The sequence below is a fragment of the Mustela nigripes genome, chromosome 6, assembly GCF_022355385.1.
Source record: "Mustela nigripes isolate SB6536 chromosome 6, MUSNIG.SB6536, whole genome shotgun sequence".
NCBI classification, from domain to species: Eukaryota; Metazoa; Chordata; class Mammalia; order Carnivora; family Mustelidae; genus Mustela; species Mustela nigripes.
Window position 1 is genome coordinate 55558918 of NC_081562.1, and position 26190 is coordinate 55585107.

A 26190-nucleotide genomic window follows, 5' to 3' on the forward strand; every position below is an offset into this window, starting at 1 on the left:
TAGAGGTTCCTTTTCAGAAGGGATGTGTGACAGGTGTAGAATCGCTTTGAACCCTTGGGTGCAAACATCTCCAGAAACTGCATTTTGCTTGGGAAGGTGTCTCACCTACCTTTCTAATATTAATGTTATAGGAGTCAGCCAGCTTTGTTTTTTTCCCCCCGTACGAATTTCTAAGATTTCTCCCAGCGTTTCAGATAGGAATGGAGGGATTATTGTGCTAGGTAAGCACTCAATGAATAAAACAGCTGATGCTTAATTGAGGATCATATGCTTTCTTTTCTTTTCTTTCTTTTTTTTTTTTTTTTTTTTGTTAGCCACAACCGTAGGACAGCTGGAACTGCTCTGGATACACTGGGGTTGCTAATCCAAATTGAATTAATCTGGACCCTCATTATAACCTATTACTTTCAGGTGTACGATCTGATGATTCAGTATTTGTATATATTATGAAATTTTAAACCCCTTTTTACAGATGGAGAATGAGAGGTGCTCCATAATCTTAGGATCCACAACTGTCTTTAAATACATAGAACTGTTTTCTGCATGGTAGGATCTGTAATTCAGAACTCTAGAAACTGACAGATCTAGGGTTATTGCACACTGAAATGTGTCCTTCAAGACTAGTTCAGGCCCTCATTTTGGGGGTTAGATTGGGACAGCTTTTAATGGCGAGCAGCATCTACTAGCTTTGCTACATCCTTCTATTTCCTTGGAAGGCCCAGAATATTTTATCTGGTACAGAAAATACAGTAATAATTGTTAATCCTTTGCCTCTATGTCCAGAATCATATTTGAAGGGAAGAAGTATGGCATCTTTTTAATATGCTTGCTCGCCTACTGATCACCAGCATGAATTCTAGTACTGTAGCCTACTAACCAGTGGCATAGATTAGAATTTGCTGATTCCCCTGTGCTGAGTAGTTTACGTGCATCTACATTTAATCCTTACTGTCCCATTTTATAGGCAAGGTGATAGAGGTTAGCTAGAACCCAGTGAAGTCTGTTTTCCATTGGGATTTGGGGAAGAAGAAATCACTCAATTTGTAGCAGAAAAGATTTCTGGCTTGGGATTTGTGACATGTTAGGGAAATAATCAAAAGAGGTTAAGAGGTACTTCTTGAAGAACAGTAAAAGTAGCAGAGATTCTACAAGAGTGAATGCCAAGCCACAGGAGACTCTGGTCTCCAGGTGTTGGGCCAGTTCTGTGACATCCCAGCATCAGCCTTTGAGACAAGACTATGATGAGCTTTCGAATACTACCTTCTAGAGGGTGAACTGCTTTAAAGGTTTATTCTTGCCCTAACCAGGAAGATATTTGAGAAGAGGAGGATATTTTGGTCTAGGAAGTTGTTGGTGGTTTGAATCAGTTCCCTACAAATGCTTTATTTTCTCTCAAAGGACCTGAAATTGACTTGCCTGTCTAACAGTCCCACAAATTTCTGAATTTGGCCTTGGCATAGAATGAACTTCCTATTTATTTCTGCCCTTCTTGGACTAATGCCTGTAACTGTAAGGGTGAGGGGGCTGGCGCCTCAGGAATAGACCCATCATGCAGAGTTGAGAACCAGGATTTTTTTTCCCCATAGATAGTATCTATTAAATATACCTGGCTTGCTGTGATAAGGCAGCTAGACAGCTTGCAGTTTCACAGGCATAGGCCACGTATACCAATAACCCGTAGACTTCCAATTCCTTTCCTCTTTCTCTAGCACTCTTGACTTTGGGCGGGTCACAGCCTAATTTTGTACCCTCATTTTCTCATAAAATAGGGACAATGTCAGTAGGATCGAAGAAATAAAAATTATAAAAACACAACATACCTATATTTTTGGGTGCTGAAAAATAAGATAATTTTAATGATAAAAGCAATTTCATACATGTAGGTTCCTGTAATGTTTGAGAGGTTTTTTTTTTAGTAGAAAATAGAGGTTCCCCTATGATTCATCTGCCCTTTCCAGCCCCCACTGCAGGTTAACTACAGTTAGCATTTTTTGTGTGTGTAAAAATATTCTTTTTAATGACTATACTAAAAAAAAGCTTTGGCGAGGCAGAGGGGGATAACTAACATGCAACTCCTGAGCAGTGTAACTTTACTTTTAGTGACCCCTTCTCCAGCAAAGCATAGAGCCAAGATGGACGATATTGTGGTTGTAGCTCCAGGCTCCCAGCCCTCACGGAATGTCAGCAATGATCCCGATGTCATCAAGTTGCAAGAGATTCCAACCTTCCAGCCGCTTTTGAAAGGTAAGAACTTGGGTTTTGTCTTACCTGGACCTGCTGGAAAGATTCACATAGCCACACTACTCTCACCAGATGGCCGTGTGCCTTCCTCATCTCCTTTAGGTCTTTACTTAAATGGCATCTTTTTGGTGAAGCCTTCCTTGGCTGCCCTATTTAGATTTGAAACGCCTTTGGCTGTTTTTCTCTAATAATCATCATTGGTCTGCTGTGTAGCTTACTTGTTTGTGTAGTGTTTGTGTTTCCCTTTTAGAATGTGAGCTTTATGATGGTAAGAACTTTCTGTGTTTTGTTCACTGTTGAATCCTAGGACTTGTAATAGAGCCTGGTATACAGTAGGGACTGAGTAAATGAATGAATGAATGATGTTGGAGCTAGCCTTTACCTGTTATATTTCTATGAAAAGATTTTCGTCTTATTTGTGGTCTGGACTATGGCTTGACTACTTTAGATCCATGGATAAAACCTCTATTATCCTTGATACAATTAATCCTGACAATCATTTTGTATGAGAGGAGAGGGTGTATATCAGAGGATTAGCATATATTGGTTAGTGTATACTGAGGTAGAGTTACTTTTTTTTTTTTAAAGATTTTATTTATTTATTTGTCAGAGAGAGAGGGAGAGAGAGCAAGCACAGGCAGACAGAATGGCAGGCAGAGACAGAGGGAGAGGCACGCGCCCTGCCGAGCAAGGAGCCCGATGTGGGACTCGATCCCAGGACGCCGGGATCATTACCTGAGCCGAAGGCAGCTGCTTAACCAACTGAGCCACCCAGGCGTCCCAGAGTTACCTTTTTTTATTTGCATTTTAAAAAGATTTGTTTATTGAGATAGTGTGAGTGAGCATGCATGAGCCGTGTGGGGCAGGGTTGGGGGTGGTGGGTAGAGGGAGAGAGAGACAAGCAGACTTCCAGAGGAGTGAGGAGTTGGATGCAGGGCTTGATCCTGAGATCATGACCTGAGCCAAAATCAAGAGTCGGATGCTCAACCATTTTTGCCACCCAGAGTTACCTTTTAATATGAATTTTATTATTCACCTGATAATTTCATTATATATTTTAATTTTATATTAATTTATTTTATGTGATTTTCATATCCATCAAGTAATGGCAATGATTTTCTATTAACTAAACGGGCTTTCTACTGTAAGAATCCATTCCTCTTTCTGTCTCTTTTCCTCCAAAAGATTAGGAAATATAAATGAACAGAAGGCCCTGGTTTACTTAACCTGGCACAATATAAAACTTCTTAAATTTATATAGCTATATGTATTAGAAGATAACCCCTCCATACACAGACACACACACAAACACATGCCAGCCCCTTGTAATCCTTACATTGTTAAAATGTGTTTGAATGATTTGTGTCAGATCAGATTATTGGCAGATAGGTTGAACTTGAACTGATGAGAAATACTTGCTACACTATTTTGCACTATACCTAAAAAAAACAAAAATAAAAACAGTGCTTTATAGATGCCATATAGCATCTCATTCTTCCCAGCATCTCATCTGCTCTACAGGTGAGGAAATACAAGCTTTCAATGTTTTCCCACAGGTCTCAGTGTTAGACTTTGGGAAACTCTTTGGTTCTTATCTGAAACAACACATTACATCCTGTTCCCCATCTTAATAGTTTTCATTATTTTGAGGGATAATGTGATTCTCCAGAAAAGCCAGCATTAATGAAATTTCCATCTCCATGTGTCTTTGTACAATCAGATTAAAAGACAATCAGATTTAATTTACTTGTAGAAACTTAGAGGTGGACGCTTGTATTCTGTACTCTAGGCCTTCCAGACATGCACATAGGACTGCCCACAAGCACCCAGACTCATGCCTCTTCTCCCTGTTGACTGTGTCCCCACAAAGTCTTCTAGTCCTGGGTGAGAGCTTTATGGGACCAATATTTGTCCTCACTTTAGGGAAATGCTAAAAACAAGCAAAACCCAAAAACCTCCTGGCCTTTTGAGATATATTTAATAATTTCTTTGGATAGTGTTTCTTTTCTAAGCATTGGAAATACAATTCTTATTTTATGGTAATGAATTGACTAGTAGAGGAAGCATCTAGAAGGCTTGGTGTTCAGGGAAACTAACCTCAGATTTAAAATCATTACGAGGAACCCTCACTGTAAATAATTATCACAGTATAGTTAATGCAATGCAGTTGGACTTGGTGGCATTGACACCTGGATTTAAATTGGGACTTGGCTCCCCATTGGCTCTGTGTCCTGGCTTTGTTTTCCCCCTCTTGAACGTTGGTAGTTGAGAACATTGAGAATAGGTGTGTAAGAGAGAGGACGACGGCACCTGAAGGGCAGGTTTCAGTGAAGAGGCCATTTAGGATTTGGCTAATGGAGAAATTTCTTTCTGAGGGTGGCATGAAAGAGAATTGGCAGCACGTGGCAGGGGCCAGACCACAGGGAACAGAAAAAGCCAGCAAGCATTTAAGTGAGTGCTGGTGTTTCACTGGTGAAGAGGAACCTTCTTTGTGATTAGAAAAGATAGGCAGACGGGACAGTTTGGTGAAAATAATAAGTATAATTATGATAATAGTAGGGGTTGGCCCCTCTCCTCCCTCCTCTACCTCTGCGTGATGTTATTATTCTTCCCATTTTATAGATTAAAACATTGAGGCCCAGAAAGCATGAATGCATTACCTCAGGTCACCTGGCTAGAAGGGATAGCTCATCTCAGGATGGCATCAGGACATCTAGTTTTGCACTGTTTTGTACCTAGAATAAGACTGTTTCTAATTCTAGGGAAGCCAGTTATAAAGATCACTAAGCTGTAAAAGAAAATAGGGTGGTGGGTGTGGGGTTGTTTAGATTTTTAGGTGCAGCATTTGTGACAGAGCCTCCCGCTTTGACATTGTTCTGCCTGGTATTTTAGAGCCCTGCTGTCCGCCTGCTGGGCCACAGGAGGGGCCACTCATCACTGTTGCCTTTATACTCTAATCTCTTTTTTTCACCCTTTCCTGCTTTCAGGATGAGGCTATTTCTCAAAGTAGTAAAAAGGCCACACAGTGAGGGCTGTACCCCCCAGGTCTGATTTCAGAAAGCTTTTTATTCAAGTTAATGACAGCTTATTCTTTCAAAACAATATATTCAAGTATTCCACAGAGTTCACTATTGTTCCATAATGTCACGTGATGTAGTGCAAATGTTGGTGGGTGATCTGCAGAGGCAGTAGCTGGGTGGGTTTAGGGGCTATTCGTATGACTGAGGTAATGTTTGTATTTTTTTTTTTTTTTTAAAGATTTTATTTATTTATTTGACAGAGAGAAATCACAAGTAGATGGAGAGGCAGGCAGGGAGAGAGAGAGAGGGAAGCAGGCTCCCTGCCGAGCAGAGAGCCCGATGCGGGACTCGATCCCAGGACCCTGAGATCATGACCTGAGCCGAAGGCAGCGGCTTAACCCACTGAGCCACCCAGGCGCCCGGTAATGTTTGTATTTTTAATGAGCAAGCAGATTCTTTCCTTGGTCTTCACCCTTTTGGATTAATATACCAACATATAAGTTATGCTCTATACTGGTGCCAAATATCTGTTCCTCTTTCTATTTAAGCCAAAAGAATTTCTGTTTTTCATAGCAGTCTCTGAATTAGCAATTTATTTTGAAGTGTAAAGCATTTACTAGAAAATGAAAAATTTTAAAATTACAAAGAATAATAAATGACCACAACAGAACACAAAAGCAAAATGTAGATTTGATGATAATTAGATTCCTAGGGTTAAACAAGCCCTATAAATCTCTTACTTAAAATTCAACCACTTACATTTTTTTAATGAATCACATGGCTTTGTCAATCTATAGAAATGAACTATTCACAAGAGAAATGCAAAATTGATATTTTATGTATAAAAGTTATATAATTTTGCCATTCACTTGTAATGATGAATATATGTACATGTACACGTGTGAGTATATGACCTTCTCTACAACTGACTTACCAATTTTGTAACTAACTTTGGACATAACCTAAGATTGAGCTTCTCAAGGAAGAAACTGTCCTGTTACCCACAAACAAAGTCAGACATAGATAGTGTAGATACTGATGCTAAGCAGTTTTGTTGGGAGTTCTATGTCTGGTTGTTAAGAACATGATGTATGTGAAATAGATTTTGACAGTGAAAAAAATAGTCTGGGGCTTTTCTTGGTGGAGCAGAATCTCATGGAACACAGTGAAGGATCTCAAATCACATGGAGCATTGAGAATTAGTGCATGGGGCTGGAACTGGGAAGGAATGAATCAATGGAAAAGAGTAGTAAGGAGAACACAAGGGAGCTACATTTCAAGTGATCAGTTTATATACATCTTTCTCACCCACTTATCTCTTAGCTGGACAAATAAAATAAAGGTGGAGAGTCTTAGTGTTCATGAGACACACGTCTTTGCTAGCTGTCAGACCTTATCTCTGTTTTGGAAATGGAATGCCAAAGGAGGGAGAGTGGATTTTAGAACTTGGTCTTCTCTGAATGTGTAAAGGTGACTCCTAAGCTAGGGTTGATCCTGAGAGTCTCTTTCCCCCCTCCTGGAATACCATATTTGAAAAATTGATGCTGTATTCCCGATTACCTTGTAGATTATTTGTATGTAGTAGCCTCTTCAGTTAACCTTTTAAACATGGCTGTTAACCAGCAGAGTGTTGGCCTTACTCAGAAGAGCTGAAAGTACTAGGCAGAATGATCCCTTTAAACCAATTGAGAAGGCAGAGCCTTTTTGCAAGAGCAGCCTCACTTTTTTCCAGTGCATCTGTGCGTGCCTCCATTCTTGTTTCTTTCCATCAAATCTCAGAGCAGGTATGTCTGTGCCTCTCTGAAATTTACTGTCTTTCCATTTCACTTTTTTCTCCATTTGTCAGGACTTTCCATGTCTTTAGCATCTAGCTTAGGGAGCCTCTTTCCTCTTGTACCTATACATAGATCTTCCCATCTTTTTTTTTTTTTTTTTTTTTTTTTTTTTAGATCATATTGAGAGAGTGAGGGAGTGCTTGAGCAGAGGGAGGGGCAGAGGCAGAGGGAGAGAAATGATCTCATGACGACTTTGACTCCACCCTCGAGCCCTGATGCGGAGCTCCCTCTCATGACCCTGAGATCATGACCTGAGACAAAATCAAGAGTCAGAGGCTCAACCGAGACCGAGCCATCCAGGCACCCATCTTTTAAAAGGAAAACACCAAAATACCTTCTTTTGACTCCATTACCCCTCCTGCTACAATACTTTTGCTTCTTATTTCTGTTGCCAGGTTTATAGACCATGTGACCACTACACACTGTCACCATGTCCTTTCTACCTTTTCCAATCTTGAGGGTCTGTGGTCTGGCTCTCACATATATTGTTTCGTTAACATTTGTTTTGGAGGGTTATTTTGAAGTGGTCTTTCTTCATGCTTAAAGTTTTTCTCAGTCTACATTCATTTCTTCTTTTCCATATTTAAGTTTCTGTTCCACTTATTAAACCTATAGCTTTATCATCCACCCCCAACATTATGTTCTGGTTTTTTGGACTCACTTACTAGCCTCTGTTCTTTGCATAGCATTGCCTAGTATTCATTTGAAGAACTGAGGTTCTAAGCTTTATTTTGAAATATAGACATCTAGATGATTCTAAGTCTACAACATCAGGTTCACTTTTTAAAAAAAATATTTTATTTATTTGAGAAAGAACATGAGTGGGGGGAGGGGCAGAAAGAGAGGGATAAGCAGGCTGTGGTAAGTGCAGAGCCTAAGACCCTGAGATCATGCCCTGAGCCAAAATCAAGGGTCAACCGCTTAACCAACTGAGCCACCCAGGCGCACCTCCGCTTCAGCTTCTTGTCCGTTTCTCCAACTATAGACTGCTCAGTACAACCAAGTGTTATTTTAAATTCAGCATGCCCCAGCTTCTACCTATGTATATTTTGGTTCCTTTCATTCACCAAGCATTTATAGGATCTTATTTTATTAGGTGACTGAGACACATTCATGTACACTTGAAAAGAATGTGTTGTGCAGTTGTTGGGTGTAGTATTTTACATTAAGGTGTGATTAATTGTATTTAATGAGTTCTACCACTATAGAAAGGAGTTAAAAGCTCCAGCTGTGATTGTTGTGTTTGTCTATGCCTTTTATTCTCCCAGTCTTTTGAAAGTTTCTTATTAAGCTTGCATACATTGATGTTTATTATATTGGCCCTTTTGTTATTATGAATTTACCCTTCTATCTATGGGATTATCTTCTGTCTTGAAATCTGTTTTATGTTAATACAGCCACTCCAGTTTTCTCACACTTATTGTGTGCATAGTATATATCTTTTCCTATTTTTATCTGTTTGTGTCTTTAAAGTGCATCTCTTGGGTCTTGGGATGCCTGAGTGGCTCATTTGGTTAAGTCTCTGCCTTAGGCTCAGGTCATGATCTCAGGGTCCTGGGATCGAGTCTAGCATCGGGCTCCTTGCTCAACGGGGAGCCTACTTCTCCCTCTGCCTGCCACTCCCCTTGCTGGTGCACTTTCTCTCTCTGGCAAATAAATTAATTAGTTAAAAAATAGAAGTAAAGTGCATCTCTTATAGACGGTTTACATAGTTGAGCCTTACTTCTGTACCTGTGCATGCAGTCTGCCTTTGGTGGGTGGGGGGACAGCAGACCCAGGTTTATTGAGTGATAGTACAAAGCTCCCAAGGAGGAAGGGGACTCAGGGGGGTTGCCTGCAGACTGTCTTTTAATGGGGGTGTAAATTCATCTAGTTGGATTCAGGTCTACCATTTGTTCTTCATTTTCTTTTTTCTTTCTTAAGATTTTATTTATTTACTTGAGAGAGAGGGCACAGAGGGAGAGGGAGAAGCATACCCTTGCTGAGCAGGGAGCCTGCCACAGGGCTTGTTTTCAGGACCCTGGGATCATGACCTGAGCCGAAGGCAGACGCCTAATTGACAGAGCCACCCAGGCACCCCTGTTCTTCATTTTCTATTTGTGTGGTCTGCTTTTGGTTCCTCCCCTTTCCTGACATTTTTTGAATCAACTGAATTTTTTTAGTATTCCATTTTAACTACTCTGTTAGCTTTAAAAAATACAATGTTTTTAAAAATTTATTTGTCAGAGAGTAAGAGAGAACAAGCAGGGGGAGTGGCAGGCAGAGGGAGAAGTAGGCTCCCTGCTGAGCAAGGAACCCTATGTGGGACTCAATCCCGGGACCCTGGGATTATGACCTGAGCCAAAGGCAGACACTTAACCAGTCACTGACCCACCCAGGTGGCCCCTCTGTTATCTTTCTCAATTGCATTTTTTTGCGTTATTTATTTATTTTTTAGTGGTTGCTCTAAGGATTATAATATACATCTTTTTTTTTAAAGATTTTATTTTTGAGGTATCTCTGCACCCAGTGTGGGGCTTGAACTCACAACCCTGAGATCAAGAGTCACACACTCCACCAACTGAGTGAGCCAGGCACCCCATTATACACATCTGTAACATCATAGTTTACATGGAGATGATATTGTACCACTTTTTATAAAACATAAGAACCTTTCAATGGTGTGATTTCATTTATCCCACTACTTGGTGCTATAGTTGTCGTATTAGTGCCTCTCCATATGCTAGGAATCCCATGTGCTGTTTATAGATATTACTTATATATAAATGTATAATTTATATATATATAAAGTATGTTTACTATATACAAAACATATTATTGTATCATGTTAAATAATTATATACTTAACAATATATATTTTATTTATTTATTTAATTAAAAAGATTTTATTTATTTATTTGTCAGAGAGGGAGAGAGAGTGAGCACAGGCAGACAGAATGGCAGGCAGAGGCAGAGGGAGAAGCAGGCTCCCTGCGGAGCAAGGAGCCGGATGTGGGACTCCATCCCAGGATGCTGAGATCATGACCTGAGCCGAAGGCAGCTGCTTAACCCACTGAGCCACCCAGGCGTCCCAACAATATATATTTATTTTAAACGATCACACATCTTTTAAAGAAATTAAGAGAAGAAAAAAACATATATAGAATGCTATGTCTCCCCACATATTTACCATTTCTGGAATTCTTAATTCCTTTCTGTAGATTCAGGTTTCTCTTTGATGTCACTTATTTTTTAGTCCAAAGACCTTCTTGTAGCATTTCTTGCAGTACAGATCACCTGGAAATAAATCCTTTCTGTTTTTCTTTATATGAAGAATAAATCTTTGCCCAGTTTCATTATCAAATTTTTGCCTCTTTTTTGGTAAGTTTTTTTTTTAATTTAATTTTTTTAAGATTTTATTTATTTATTTGACACAGAGATCACAAGTAGGCAGAGAGGCAGGCAGAGAGAGGGGGAAGAAGGCTCCCTGCTGAGCAGAGACCCGATGTGGGGCTTAATTCCAGGACTCTGAGATCATGACCTGAGCCGAAAGCAGAGGATTAACCCACTGAGCCACCCAGGTGCCCCTCTTGGTAAGTTTTTGAGGAGTAATTGTGGGACTCTGAAATCTCTTTTCTCAACACACTTTCTCCTTCACTGGTTATAATATCCATTGCTGTTTCTTGTTTGAATTAATTACACAGATACAGTTGCCAAATAGTGATTTTTCTACCTTTATCCTTCCTTCTACATGCTGCCACCAGAAAGCGCTTTCTTGCCTCTCCATTTATTTATTCATGTATTTATTTAAGTCCATGTGGAATGGTAAATTCTTGTTTTATTCGATGAATTGTAATCTTATTTATTTTTAATCTCCAAATGCTCCAAGTTTAGGGGTTCCTGGCTAGCTCAGTTGGTGCAGTGTGCAACTCTTGGTCCTGGTGTTGTGGGTTCGAGCCCCACATTGGTTATAAAGATTACTTGAAAAAATAAAATCTTGAAAAAAAATGCTCCAAATTTAGCCAGTTGGAATTTTTTTTTTAAGATTTTATTATTTATTTGTAGGAGAGAGGGAGAGCGAGAAAGCGAGCACAGGCAGGCAGAGGCAGAGGGAGAAGCAGGCTCCCTGCTGAGCAAGGAGCCCGATGTGGGACTCGATTCCAGGTCACTGGGATCATGACCTGAGCCCAAGGCAGCTGCTTCACCAACTGAACCACCCAGGCATCCCTGGAATATTGTTGGTTGTAGCTTACTATGTCCTTTTGACATATTCTCATTATTCTTTGAACAGGTTTTTACTTCCTAGGTGCAAATTAATATTCCAAATTTTTTTTATTCTTCCTTGGCTCCAGCCGTAGAATCAGGCATTTCACCAGGAGCCCTGGTTCTTTTAGTGGAGAGTGGTATTTCAGAATCACTCTTAGGCCTTCTTGGTGGATTTTGCAAGGAAATATATATGTGTGTGTATATACATAATACACATATTTATACTTGTCTGTATTTGTTTATCTGTATATATTGAAAATGCTAAGTTCACATTGATGTGTTCTAAATGTTCTTTGATCTGTAGGTTTATAATCTTTATCAAATATTTTGGCTACTATTTCTTCCAGTATTTTTCTGCCCCCACCCCTTGTTTTTGTGGGACTCCATTTTCTTTTTTTTTTTTTTTGAAGATTTTATTTATTTATTTGACAGACAGAGATCACAGGCAGGCAGAGAGGCAGGCAGACAGAGAGGAGGAAGCAGGCTTTCTGCTGAGCAGAGATCCCGTTTTGGGGCTTGATCCCAGCACCCTGGGGCCGAAGACAGAGGCTTTAACCCACTGAGCCACCCAGGTGCCCCAGGACTCTATTTTCTATGTTAAACTACTTGATGTTTTCTCACAGGTCACTGATCACTGATGCACCTTTTAATTTTTATTTATTTATTCATTTATTTTTATGTCCTTACTTTGGATAATTTTATTGATGTGTTTCCAGGTTTAGTGGCCTTTTTTTTTCTGTCACATCTGAAATACTGTTCTGAATTCTATCCAATGAATTTTAATTACAGATAATTGTATTTTTTCAGCTTTAGATGTACCTCCCCTCCTTTTAAAAAAAGTCTTCATTGCTTTGCATATTATGCTTATGTTCTCTACTTTTTGAACATAAAGGGTCTATTTATAATATTTTAACTCTTGACTATAATATTATAATATTAATATAATATTTTAATATTTATAATATATTTAACTCTTGACTGATGGTCCATAATTTCTGGATCTGGTTTTTATTGAATGGAAGTTTCTCTGTATTACAGGTCATATTTTCCTACTTCTTTGCATACCTAGAAATTTTTTTATTGTATGCCAAGCATTTTATATTTTGTGTTTCTGGGTATTAGATTTTGCTTTGTTCCTTTAAAGTATATTGAACTTTATTAGACATAAAGTTACCTGTAATCAATTTGACTCTTTCTGAATTTGCCTTTATGTTTTTGTTGTGGCTTATCCAGAACAGCCTTAGTCAAGGTTAGCTAGCTTTTCTACTAAGGCAGTAGCCTTCTGAGTGCTTTACCTGTTGCCCATGTATTTGAAGTCCCTCCACTCTGGCAGTTGGAAATTTGGACTCTTAGCCCTGTGTGAATTTCAGAAATGGTTTGGCCTACTGCTTTCCAGTAGTTCTTTCTCTAGCCTTGGGGATACCTCCTACAGTTTAGTGTGCAGCCAGAGATTCGAGGGTGCCTTGTGCAGTTACCCAGAGAGCTCTTTTATTGAGCGCTCTCCTTTCTCAGTTTCTGTTTTGTAAACTCTGATCCCTTAGCCTCTCTAAACTCCACATTCTCTCTCTTCAATGCACTGAGTCCACTGGGCCCTTTATGGTTATATCCCGACCCAGTCTGCATCTTGGAGACTGTTTTTCACTAATAATCTGGGGAAATGATAGGACTTGCTTGTTTTCCTTCTGTCAGGGATCAAAGCCCTACACTGCCTGTGATATAATATCTGAAAAGAGTGTGTCATATTTTGGTCTGGTTTCTAGTTGTTTATGAAAGGCATAATAGCAACTAATCCTTCTTGAGCAGAAGCAGAAATTCTCAAAAAAAAAAAAAGTGCTTTGTAATCTTTCTTTTTCTGTCCATTACCACTTCTGCTTTACTTAAGGACCTCAGGCCAACAGCTTTTGATTACTATGTTGGTCATTCATTTCTGCAGCATATAATTGACTTTTGAACAGTGTAGGTGTCAGAGACATGGACCTCCCCACAGTTGAAAATCTGTGTATAACTTTTCACTCCCCCTTCCAAAACCTAACTATTAATAGCATTGTTCTGTCCGTAATAGTGTTCTGTTGACCAGAAGACCTACCAAGAACACAAACTATCGATTAATGTGTATTTTTATGTTATATGTGTATTCTTACAAAACGTTATGTTTATGTTATATAGTGTATTCTTACAAAAAACTAAGCTAGAGGGGTCCCTGGGTGGCTCAGTCGGTTAACCATCTGTCTTCAGCTCAGGTCATGATCCTAGGTCCTAGGATTGAGCTCCGCATCAGGCTCCCTGCTCAGGGGGAGTTTGCTTCTCCCTCTCTCTCTACTCCTCCCTGTCCCTCATTTCCTCCCCTGACTTGTGCTTCCTCTCTCTTTTGGCCACACGTGCTCTCAGTCTCAAATAAAATCCTTAAAAAAAGTAAGCTAGAGGAAAAAAAAAGTTATTAAGAAATTCATAAGAAAGAGAAAATATATTTGCAGTTCTGTATTTATTGAAACAAATCTAAATCTTAAGTAGACCTGCACAGTTCACATGTGTGCTGTTCAAGGGTCACCTCTACTGATAATACCTGCCAGGTGCTTGCCAGTGTTCCAGATAATGGAGCTACAAAGAATATAAGACACAGTTGCTGCCCTTAAGGAGCTTATGATTTTGTGAGTAATCTAGATAGGTAAGTAACTTACAACAATGTAGTATGAAAATAGTGGCCGCATGCCCAAAAGATTAGGTATGCATAGAGAAGAGAATCATTCATTTGCCCTGGGAATTTGGGTCAGGCTTCACAAGAAGATGTGACATTTGAGCTGGCCCTGAGGGATAGAGAAGATAGGGTCAGGGAGTAGATTCGTGACTTAAAGGATCTTCCCTAGAAACCAAAAGTTACGATTAAAAGATGCCAAAAGGATTCTTTTTTTTTTAAATAATTTTATTTCTTATTTGACAGAGAGAGAGAGATTACAAGTAGGCAGAGAGGAGGAGGTGGGAATGGGGGAAGCAGACTCCCTGCTGAGCAGAACCCCGGATGTGGGGCTCAATCCCAGGACCCTGAGACCATGACCCAAGACGAAGGCAGAGGCTTAATCCACTGAGCCAGCCAGGTGCCCCCAAAAGGATTCTTTTTTTTTTTTTTTTTTTTTTTAAGATTTTATTTATTTACTTGAGAGAGAGAGACAGTGAGAGAGCGCATGAACGAGGAGTAGGTCAGAGAGAGAAGCAGACTCCCCATGGAGCTGGGAGTCCGATGTAGGACTCGATCCCGGGACTACAGGATCATGACCTGAGCCGAAGGCAGTCGTCCAACCAACTGAGCCACCCAGGCATCCCCCCAAAAGGATTCTTAACCAAATTTATACCTGGGATGTGCTGCTTTGATTTTCTTTTATTACTCTGGATACCTATAGGTATGCATGTTAAATTCTGGTTTTCATTTTAAGCTATATTATTTAATTTTAAGCTGTATTTTTTCTAGAATAATTATTAGTTTGTGTATTATTCTTTTTTGTTTTTTTAAACTTTTAATTTGTGTTATACTATGAATTTAAACAAGATATACACAGTTTACTTTAATACAAAGATGTCTTTCTAAGCAAAATCATTTCCTGGATAAGTTAGCTGATTCTGATTACTCTTAGAATATGACAATAAAGATAGATGTCTATATTCTTAAGGCTCTGGTTTGTCAGTAGTTTCTGCTAAGTAACAGCCTAGAAATATTCCATAGTTGCATAGTAGAAAATTCTGTTAGTCATCTCCAATTTTTCTATTTTTCTGAAAAATCGCATATAAAAATTCTATTTTTAAGCATTAACATTTGAGACTGAAATGTTTACTTAGGAAAGCCAAGAATTTAAAGGTATTCCCAGAATTTTAAAAAATTCTATCTCCCTCCCCCACCTCCAAATTTTAACTGATTATTGGAAAGATTGATTTTTCCATTGTGGGCAAAAGGGAAAGTGACACATTTTTTATAGAACTGTGATGTTCCATATATTTATTTATTCATTTAACCAAATTCATTGAACTCTTACTGTATCAGATCTGCATTTTTAGGCTAGAGATATAAAAAGAAAAAAAGTATATTCTTTCCTAGGAAAAGTTGACAGTCTAGTGAGGGGACTGTATTCTTAACAGATAATTGTGATTCAACATGGTAAGTGCTAAAAATATTAGTAATATTATTAGTAATAGTAATAAAACATAAGGCTTTAGAGAATCTAAAAGGTGGAATAACTTATTCTGAGAGGCAGGAATGGTTGATAAGAACAACTTAGAAGAATTTATATTGTGCTCTTGAGAGTAATCACTTCCAAAGCTCTGTTATGCATAAAAAGACACGTGGAGAAACTTTTTAAAAAATGCTAATTTTAGGGCCCCAAACTCAGAAAGCCTGCCTATGTTAAACTAGCATTCCAGGTGATTCGCTTTGGAAAACACTGAGCTAGATGTTTCTGCACTTGATCTTAGCCAAAAGGCTGAAAAGCAATGAGCTAGATGTTTTTGAACTTAAATACTACTTGAGATTACAGAAGTGTTAGATCATTCAGCTAATGATTTTAGATATTTTTAAGAGATATTGTTATCATAAGAGTATTTTGGAATATGTCATAATGTTTTTACTATTTTTGGATGAACTCCATTGTTAAAACTGATTCACATTTAATGCCTGTACATTAAATTTTGGACTTATTGAGAATTCATTATTTGTAAAAGAATTTGTTAAAAGGCATTGGGTTTTGGTAATGTTTAAATATTTTCCCCATCAAAATTTAGTTTCACAGAAAGTCCGTGAAAGGCAAAGTATTATTTTTTTTAATTTTTTAAAAATATTTTATTTATTTGAGAGAGATAGAGAGGCAGAAATAGTGACAGAGAACATGAGTGGGGAGGAGAGGGAGAAGCAGGCTGCCCTCAGAGGGGACCCTGATGTGGGTCTTGATCACAAGACCCTGGGTCATGACCTGAGCAGAAGGCAGATGCTTAACTGACTGAGCCACCCAGATGCTCCCAAAGTTATTTTAAAGAATGACTTTGAATACATAATTACTTGCCTGATATGATCTAATAAAAATCATTAACAAAAGATTCTAAACACACTTCTAAGCATGTTTACCCACATATGAAAGTGTCAGTAAGCAAATACGTATAAACAAAAATGGGGTTTTGAGTGGCAAGATTTTTGGAGCAGGCATATCACAATTGGGATTGGTTTGTTCTTCATTTAGTCTTTTTAACTGAGGACTTTTCTCTAAAGTATTAGTGTTTTTTATTTCAGTAAATCTTATATCAGTATTAATGTTTACGAGCCTCAAAGGATGGGGAAAAAAGATAAATCCTGCTAAGATGACCAAATAGTTACATAGCCCAAAGAGACATTAAGACATACTTTAATGGCAATAAATATTATAGTTCATTTTCATATTTTACCTTTCTTTTTTTCATAAGATGGCCTCCCTTTAATGCAGTGGAACTTAGGGCAGTGCTGTCTGCCACTTTCACCACTAGATGTCACTAGACTGTAACAATTAGTAAACTGCTGGCCGCTGTTGCAACCTGCGGCAGTATTTGCAAAGGCCTTCGGTTAATTAAGTTTACTCTGTAGCATCTGGATTTCTCATAAATCCAGGTCACAGCTTGCTTCAAGCACAAACTAGTTGGAAAATATGTCAAATTTTGTAACACATGAGTAATCTATAATTAGTTATTTTAGTGTTTATCAGGGCAGCAAAGAAAAAAAAATTATTGCTACAGGAAACTTTTAGTGACCTTAATTTTTTGGAGAGAAAACTCTATTTTTAATGTATCACTGTACTCAACTATTTGTTACACCAAAAATTTCTCAAGAGTTGGGATTATGTTTTAGTCATCTCTGATTTCTCAGGACCTAGCACACAAGGCTTGGCACTTGATAGGTATTCAGTAAATGTTATTAAACATTAAAGTACATGTCACAGGGGGGAGAAGCCATGAGTCTTCTTTCTCTAAAAAGTCTCATTTGGGAGACAAGAATCTACAAAAGCATGTACCCACAGCTCAGGATAATGTGTATGAACCAAATGAGCACTACAGGCATTAAATTCTGTGGGATTTCAGAGGATCAGTAGCTCTTGGCACAGTGATTAGAGGTGTCCTCATGAAAGCATATTTAGAGGTGAAAAGGAAGGGGCCTGTACAAGTGAAGGAAGTAATGAGCCAAGGTTTCCGGGTAGGAGAATGTGGGCCCTGAAGATTCAGAAAGGTCCTAAGTTTAAGGGCTCTGAACTTAAGTCTTATAAACTTGGACTTAATTTTTTTTTTAGGGGGTAGGGGACACTAAAGGATATTGGGGTGGGTGAAAATAATATGTTTTATAATGCCTTGTAATTTACAAAGCACTAACACTTGAAGGGTGAATTAAAGATGATTGTTCTTTAATTTTAGAATGCTTCTGCCTTAAAGTTCTTTAAAATACTTCTGTTTAAAAGAAGTAGTACGGGTAGAGGGCTTAGCACAGTGCCTTGCATGTAGTAAACCTTCAATAAATAATTCTTGATATCACATTATGAAATCAGTAAAAAAATATTATATATTCTATAAAACAGCTGACCTCTGTTTTTTCACAAGAGTCAAAATCATGGAAGATAAGCAATGACTGAAGAATTGTCATAGATTGGAGGAAATGAAGGAGTCACACAGTGTGGGGTCCTGAACTGAGTCTTAGGATAGAAAATGACATTAGTGGAAAAAATGGTAACTTATGATAAGGTGTATAGTTTAGTTGATTGTATCGTACCAATGTCAATTTCCTGGTTTTGATAATTGTGCCATGGTTAGGTACTGTTAATGTTAGGGGAAGCTGGTGAAGGGCACATAGGGATCCTGTATTTTATCCAACTATTCTTAAAGTTAAATCATTTTAAAAATAAAAAGTTTAGGACATCTGGCTGGCTCAGTCAGTAGAGCATGTGACTCTTGATCTCGGGGTTGTGAGTTCAAACCCTGTGTTGGGTGTACAGATTACTTAAAAATAAAACTTTTTTTTTTTTTTTAAGATTTTATTTATTTGTCAAAGAGAGAGAGCGAGCACACAGGTGGGCAGAGTGGCAGGCAGAGATGGAGAGAGAAGCAGGCTCCCTGCCAAGCCAGAAGCCCAATGCGGGTCTTGATCCCAGGTCTCTGGAATCACGACCTGAGCCGAAGGCAGCGGCTTAACCTACTGAGCCACCCACGCATCCCAAAAATAAAATGTTTTTTTAAAAAAATAAGTTCAAAAATATAATGTCATCTTAGAAAAGATTACAATTACATATTTGGGATAAGCCTTCTACTGCGAGGTTCAGATGTTAGAAGAAAAGTTTAAGAATCTTCTACCCTGTATCATATTTAGGATAGACCTTTGCCAGGACAGCTTAAGGCAACAATGTGTTCCCTTGAAAACAGGGAAGTAGAACTTCTGAGGACCCTGAATTTTAACACCTCTCTCTATATTTTAGCTAATAGATAAATTTCCCCAGTGTCCTGGTCTTTCTCTCTCTCTCTTTTTATTTTCCCCCCCAAAATTGAAGTATAGTGTACACACAGTTACATTTTTTTTATTTTAATTTTTTTAAAATTGAAGTATAGTTGACATACAGTGTTACATTTCAGTGTCCTGGCCTTTAAGGCGGCTTAAACTTCAGCTCTTCAAACTGTTATTTAATATCCTACCTCCCTTTTTCAGGATTTTCACAGTATTCTAGTGAGGCTTTCCAGGGCTTTACCACAAACCCATACCCTGTATTTTGATAAAAAATACTTTATTACAATTCAGACTATGGGCCTTCCTTATATACTTCATTATCTCTATGTAGATTACCCTGTGGGCCATGGAGAAACACCTCATGTTTGTAGAAGTGTTGAATATAATTAGATTTTAAAAATCAGTGCATGAATTTTATACAGTTGACCCTTGAACAACACCGGTGTCAACAGTAGACTACTACTAGTTAAGTTTTTGTTCAAAAGTTAAAAAGTTACATGTAGATTTTTTATGGTGGTTGGAGAGGGGGGGTTGATGTTTCTAACTTCTGATTTGTTCAAGGGTCTACTATATATACATATAATATTGGAAATTTTTAAAATCCTCATTAAAGCGTACTTTTAAAATCTATATACTCCTGTACTCTAAATGTTTACATTAAAAGAAAAGTTTGCATGCATACATCTGGATATTCAGACCTTTTTGACCTATCACAGACTGAGATTAGTTTGTAGTTTTTGTTTGGTTTTTCTTTAGATAACCTTTGGTATGATGGTAATACTGGATTTATAAAATCAGTTGGGAAGTATTTCTTCCTCTCTTTTCTGTAAGACTTTTCTATTATTTTTTATTTAAATATTTGATATAATTCACAGTGAAGCCATTGGAACTGAGATTTTTTCTTTACTTGGTGTAGGTCTTGTCTATTCACATTTTCTATTTCTTCTTGAGTCAGTTTTGGTAATTTTTGTCTGTCTGGGAATTTATTTTATTTAGGGTAAGGTATCTAATTGTCAGTGTTTTTTTTTTCATAATACTTCTTTTAATTTTCTACATTTCTGTGAGGTCAATAGTGAAAAGTGTTTCCTTTCCTGATGGAATTAGAAATTGATCATTTGAGTCCTCTCTCCTTTTTTCTTAATCAATCTGGCTCCAGATTTGTCAGTTTTGTTGATCTATTTAGTGAACCAAATTTTGGCATCATTGATTTTCTCTTTTGTTTTTCTATTTCATTGCTTTCTGCTCTAATTTTTATTATTTTCCTTTCTTTTGCTCGGTTTGTTAATTTACACTTCTATTTCGTTTTTTGGAAGTGTAAGTTTAGTTTATTGACATCACATTTCTTTTTTTTTCCTGAAATAGGCATTTGAAAGCAAGAAATTTTCTTCTAAGCACTGCTTTAGCTGTATCTCATAAGTTTTGATATGCATTTTTATTTTTAACCTTTATTCAGTTTAAAACACTTTTTAGTTTCCATTTTGATTCCTTCTTTGACCACCCAGGTGATTTAGAATTATGCTGTTTAGGTTCCAAATATTTTGGGATTTCCAAGATTTCTGTTGTCAATTTATAATTTAATTTCATTGTCATCAGAGGATATACTTTGTATTATTTAAATCCCATTTATTGAGACTTGACCTATGGCTTGGTATATGGTCTGTCCTTGAAAATGTCCCATGTGGACGTCTTAATAAAATTAATAGATTTTTTTTTTTTAACAGCAAGTTTTAGGTTTATAGAAAAATTGAATGGGAAGTACAAGAATTCCCATATCCTCCTTTATCAGCTCCCCATCCAGTTTCCCCTATTATTAACATTTTTATATTAGTGTGGTAAATTTATTACAACTTTGGGTCAAATGGGTCAAATCTGACACATTTTTGTTAACTAAGGTCCATAGTTTACACTAGGATTTACTCTTTGTAGTACATTCTGTGAGTTTCGCCAAATGTTTGTATCTGCCATTCATTTGTTATCATACAGAATATGATATTCAATGTATCATACATTGCCTTAAAAATCTCCTGTGCTTCATCTTTCATTACCCTCTCCCTCCTCCCTGAACCCTTGGTTAACCACTGATATTTTTACTATGTTCATAGTTTCTTCTTTTCAGAATGTCATGTAGTTGGAATCCTACAGTGTGTAACCTTTTTTAGGTTGACTTCTTTCATTTAAAATATATATTTAAGGTTTTTCCATATCTTTTTGTGACTTGATAGCTATTTCTTTTAACTGCTGAATAATATTAATATTACATTGTCTGGATGTACCACAGGTTTTTTTCAAATCTGTTTACCTGTTAAAAGACATCTTAGTTGCTCCCAAGTTCTGGCAGTTAAAATAAAGCTGCTTTAAACATTTCTATGCAGGTTTTTGTGGGGATGTTAAGTTTTTAATTCATTCGGATGAATACAAGGAGTATGATTGCTGATCATATGGCAAGAGTATGTTTATTTTTGTAAGAAATTTCCAGTTTGTCTTCAAAGAGGCTATACCATTTTGCATTCCCATCAGCAGTGAATGAGTGTTTCTGTTTGTCTGCATTCTGGCCAACATTTGGTGATGTCATTGTTTTGGATGTTAGCCACTCTAATAAGTTTGCAGTGATACTGCTTTAATTTGTAATTCCCTAATGATGTTAAACATCTTTTCATATGGTTATTTGCTATCTGTATTTCATCTTTGGTTAGATGTCTGTTGAGATCTTCTGCTCATTTTCTAATTGGGTTTCTTTTATATTGCTAAGTTTTAAAAGTTCTTTGTATATTTTGGATACTAGTTCCTTTTTTTTTTTTTTTTAAGATTTTATTTATTTGAGAGAGCAGGCACATAAGCAGGGGGGATGGACAGAGGAAGAGGGAGAAGCAGACTCCCCACTGAGCAGGAAGCCCAGTGATGTGGGACTCAATCCCAGGACTCTGAGATCATGACCTGAGTGGAACGAAGGCAATTGCTTAGCTGACTGAGCCACCCCAGTACCACGTGGATATCAGTTCTTTATCAGATATGTTCTTGTAGATACTCTGTGGCTTGTTTTCTCATTCTCTTAGCAGTGTCTTTCACGAAATAGAAGTTTTAAATTTTAATGAAATCTAACTTTTTTAATGAAGTCCCAACTTTTTCTTTCTTGGATTGTACTTTTGATGATATCAAAAATCATTAAAAAACCCAGGGTCACCTACAGTCATTTCTCTTGTTACTATCTAGGAGTTTTATAGTTTCGTGTTTTACAATAAGTCTTTGATCCATTTTGAATTAATTTTATTTATTTTTATTTTTAATTTAGAAAATTTTTTATTTTGGGCATCTGGGTGGCTCAGTCGGTTAAGTGTCTGCCTTTGGCTCAGGTCATGATCCCAGAGTCCTGGGATGGATTCCTGCATCAGGCTCCCTGCTCAGTGGGGCATCTGCTTTTCTCTCTCAGTGCCTCCCCACACTTGTGCTCTCTCTTATCTCTCTCTCTTGCAAAAATAAAAAAATAATTTTTTTTAAGATTTTATTTTTTTATTTGACATAGATCACAAGTAGGCAGAGAGGCAAGCAGGTAGAGAGAAAAGGGGAAATAGGCTCCCCGCTGAGCAGCGAGCCTGATGCAGGAATCCATCCCAAGACTCTGGGATCATGACCTGAGCCAAAGGCAGACACTTAACTGACTGAGCCACCCAGATGCCCAAGATAAAAAAATTTTTAAATTAAAAATAAAAGAAAATCAGGGTCCTGGGATCAGGTCATGACCTGAGCCGAAGGCAGAAGCTTAACCCACTGAGCCACCCAGGCACCCCAAGAAATAAAATTAAAAAAAAATTTTTTTTTTTAAATAAGCTTTCTCAGGGTGCCTGACTAGCTCGGTCAGTGGAGCATGTGACTCTTGATCTCAGGGTTGTGAGTTTGAGCCCCATGCTGGGTGTAGAGATTACTTAAAAATAATGAACCATGAGAGACTATGGACTCTGAAAAACAATCTGAGGGTTTTGAAGGGGTGGAGGGGTAGGAGGTTGGGGGAACCGGGTGGTGGGTATTAGAGAGGGCACGGATTGCATGGAGCACTGGGTGTGGTACAAAAACAATGAATACTGTTATGCTGAAAAAAAATAAATATATTTTTTAAAAAATGAAAATCACCTAAAAAAATAAAAATTTAAAAAAAAGTAAGTCTACGTCCAATATGGGGCTTGAACTCACAATCCCAAAATCAAGAGTAGCATACTCTGCCTACCGAGTCAGTCAGGCTCCATGTTTTAAGTTAATTTTTATGAAAGGTGCAAGCCATCTGCAGTTCTAAAGATTGTGTACTCTGCAGTCTTTGGCTGTTGTGTTTTGTGTATGTTGGTTATGTCAGGTTCATTGATAGTGGTTAAGTCTTCTATACCCTTACTGATTTTCTGTTTAGTTTTATCAATTGTTGAGAGTGAGGTACTGAGTTATTCACCTGTTATTGTTAAATTGTCTACTGCTCCTTTCAGATTTGTCAGTTTTTTCTTCATTTGTTTTGAGGCTGTATTGTTATGTGTATATACATTGATAATTATTATGTCTTACTGATGTAGTCACTCCATTTTGTTATCATTAACAAAACATCCTTTGTCTCTAATATTTTTGTCTTCAAGTGTATTTTATCCGACACTAATATAACTACTCTTTCTTATAGTTCTCTATATAGTATACATCTTTTTTCATCCTTTCACTTTCAATCCGCTTGTGTCCTGAATCTAAGAAGTGTCTCTTATAGAAAGCATGTAGTTGGATCTTGCTGTTTTATCCATTCTGACACTCTGCCTTTTGGACTTGCATTTGCCTTTTTGCTATTTCTTTTACAAACATTCTATTCTTGTTTTGTTGTTTTGTTCCTGTTTCCTCCTTAACTGCTGCCTTTTGTATTAAGTAAATATTTTTAATACACTGTTTTAATTCTTCTGATTTTTTTCTAACTATGTATTTTTTGTAGTTGTTTTCTTAGTAATTGCTCTAGGGATTATTATGTGTATTTTAATTTATAGGCATCTACTTCAATTAATGCTAACTTAATTCTGGTAAAATATATAAGCTTTGCTCTGTTTTTTTCTCCCTCCTTTGTGCTACTATTATATATGATAATAATGCTATTATTAAGTATCTATTATAAATATATTAAAATGTATTTATATATGTTATAAACCCAAAATATAGTGTCATAGTTAATTGCTTTAGAAATATTTATGTTAGGGTGCCTGGGTGGCTCAGTCAGTTAAACATCTGCCTTTGGCTCAGGTCATGATCTCAGGGTCCAGGAATCGAGCCCAACTCCAGATTCCCTCCCTCTCTGACCCTTACCCCACTTATGCTCACACACTGTTTCTCTCTCAAATTAATACATAAAATCTTAGAAAAAAAACCACATTAAATGTTTATGTCTTTCAAGGAAGAGAAGAAACGAGTAAAAACATATTTATAGAATATTTTATATTAATCACATACTTTAAACATTTTTAGTGATCCTCATTTCTTCTTGTGGCTTCTAGTCATCATCGAGTGTCATTTTCTTTCAGACTAAAGAGAGTTCCCTGAGTATTTCTTGTGTTATAGATCCATTAGCAATGGATTTTCTCAATTTTTTGTTATCTGAGAATATCTTAATCTTCATTTTTGAAGGATAAATTTACTAGGTATGAATTTCTTGGTTGACAAAACTTTTTTCCCCAGTGCTTTGTGTATGTCATTCAACTCTATTCTGGCCTCCACTGTTTCAGATTAAGTCACTTTTCTCTTGCTGTTTTCAAGGTTTTCTCTTTGACTCTGGTTTATAACAGCCTTGTTCTATATCTAGGTGTCAATCTCCTTGTATTCTTAATTGTTGAGTTTCTTGAATGTATATTAATATTTTCTTCATTTAATGAGCTTCTCTCTTCTCTTTTTCTGGGATTTCTGTTGTGTATATTTTGGTATCTAAGATGTTATTACACAGATCTCTGAAGCTCTGTTAATTTTTTTTCCAATCTTCTTCATCTGTTAATAAGACTGGATAACTTATATTTTCAGGTTCACTGATTCTTTCTCCTGCCGTCTAAAAACTGCTGTAGAAGTGTTCCAGTGAATTTTTCCTTTTAGTTTTTATACTTGTCAACTCCAGGATTTCTCTCTCTTTGTGGAGACTCTGTATTTATAGATTCATTGTTGCCATACCTTTTTTTCTTTCAATATGCTTTTCTTTGGTCCTGTGAACTTATACATAATAAATCCTTTGAAATTTTTGTCTAATATAGCCAATATTACTAGGGTACTCAGTTTTTATTGGTCGCTTTTTTTCTTGACTATGAATCGCAGTTTCCTGGTTTTTTTGTGTATCTTATAATTTTTTGTTGAGAACTGTACATTCTAGAAAGCATAATATATCAGCTCTGGATTCTGATCTCCCCAAGATTTTTCTTGTCGTTGTTGTTGTTGTTGTTTTTAATGAGAAATACTTGACAGTTGAAAATCATATATATTTAAGATGTACAGTTTGATAATTTGATAGACGCATTCAGTGTACAATAATCACCAATCAGGGGCACCTGGGTGGCTCAGTCGTTAGGCATCTGCCTTGAGCTCAGGTCATGATCCCAGGGACCCAGGATCGAGTCCCACATCGGGCTCCCTTCTTAGTGGGAAGCCTGCTTCTCCATTTCCCTCTGCCTCTCTCCCTGCTCACATTCTCTCTGTATCTCTCTGTCTTACATGAATAAATAAAAAAATCTTAAAAAAAAAAAACAAAACAATAATCACCAGTCAAGCTCATTAACATTTCTGTTATTACTTTTTTATTCATTGTTTTTTTTGTTTTTAGTGACATGTTTACTACACCTATAGAATCTCTCTTCCTTGTGATTTGTAGCCATTGATGTCTCTGCTGATTTTTTTTAACCTGTTATTTTTAAGCCTGCTTCTCTAGGCATTGTCTCCATGTGTACATGGCATATTAGTCAGCCAGTGATTGATTAAACAGAGGTTATACTCAACCACCTTAATCCAGTAAGGTTTGTGACATCTAGTGTCAAGTAATAGGTACTCAGTGGATCTGTGTGTGAGTATGTAAAACACTCAGTTCAGGATATTTTCATTTCTCTTCCATCTTTTACATGTTGCTGGGCCCTTTTACCTCTCCTTTTGGCATCCACATAGCCTCAGTGTCAGCCAGGAGTGTGTGACTGGTTGAATCCTCTTGGGTCTTTGCTGTAAATGCAAACAGCCTCAACCAGGAATAAACTTGTGCCAGCTGTGACCACAGCCTTGTGCTGGTGGAGTTTTTGGCCCTCCTCCACTTGCACATCTCCAAGATAGCCTAGTCCACTGACACCCACTGTTGGGCATGGGTTTTACCCATTGCTCCAAATCAAGTGAG

The 26190-nt window shown here is 37.3% G+C and overlaps 1 protein-coding gene across 2 annotated transcripts in view; it reads left to right on the forward strand.

Moving 5' to 3' along the window:
• BORCS5 (BLOC-1 related complex subunit 5) overlaps positions 1-26190 on the forward strand; it is a 91012-nt gene that overhangs the window by 841 nt on the left and 63981 nt on the right. For both annotated transcript variants that reach the window (XM_059402625.1, XM_059402624.1), the window contains exon 2: positions 2101-2244. In XM_059402625.1, the coding sequence (XP_059258608.1) occupies positions 2101-2244 (144 nt within the window). The remainder of the gene's footprint in view (positions 1-2100; positions 2245-26190) is intronic.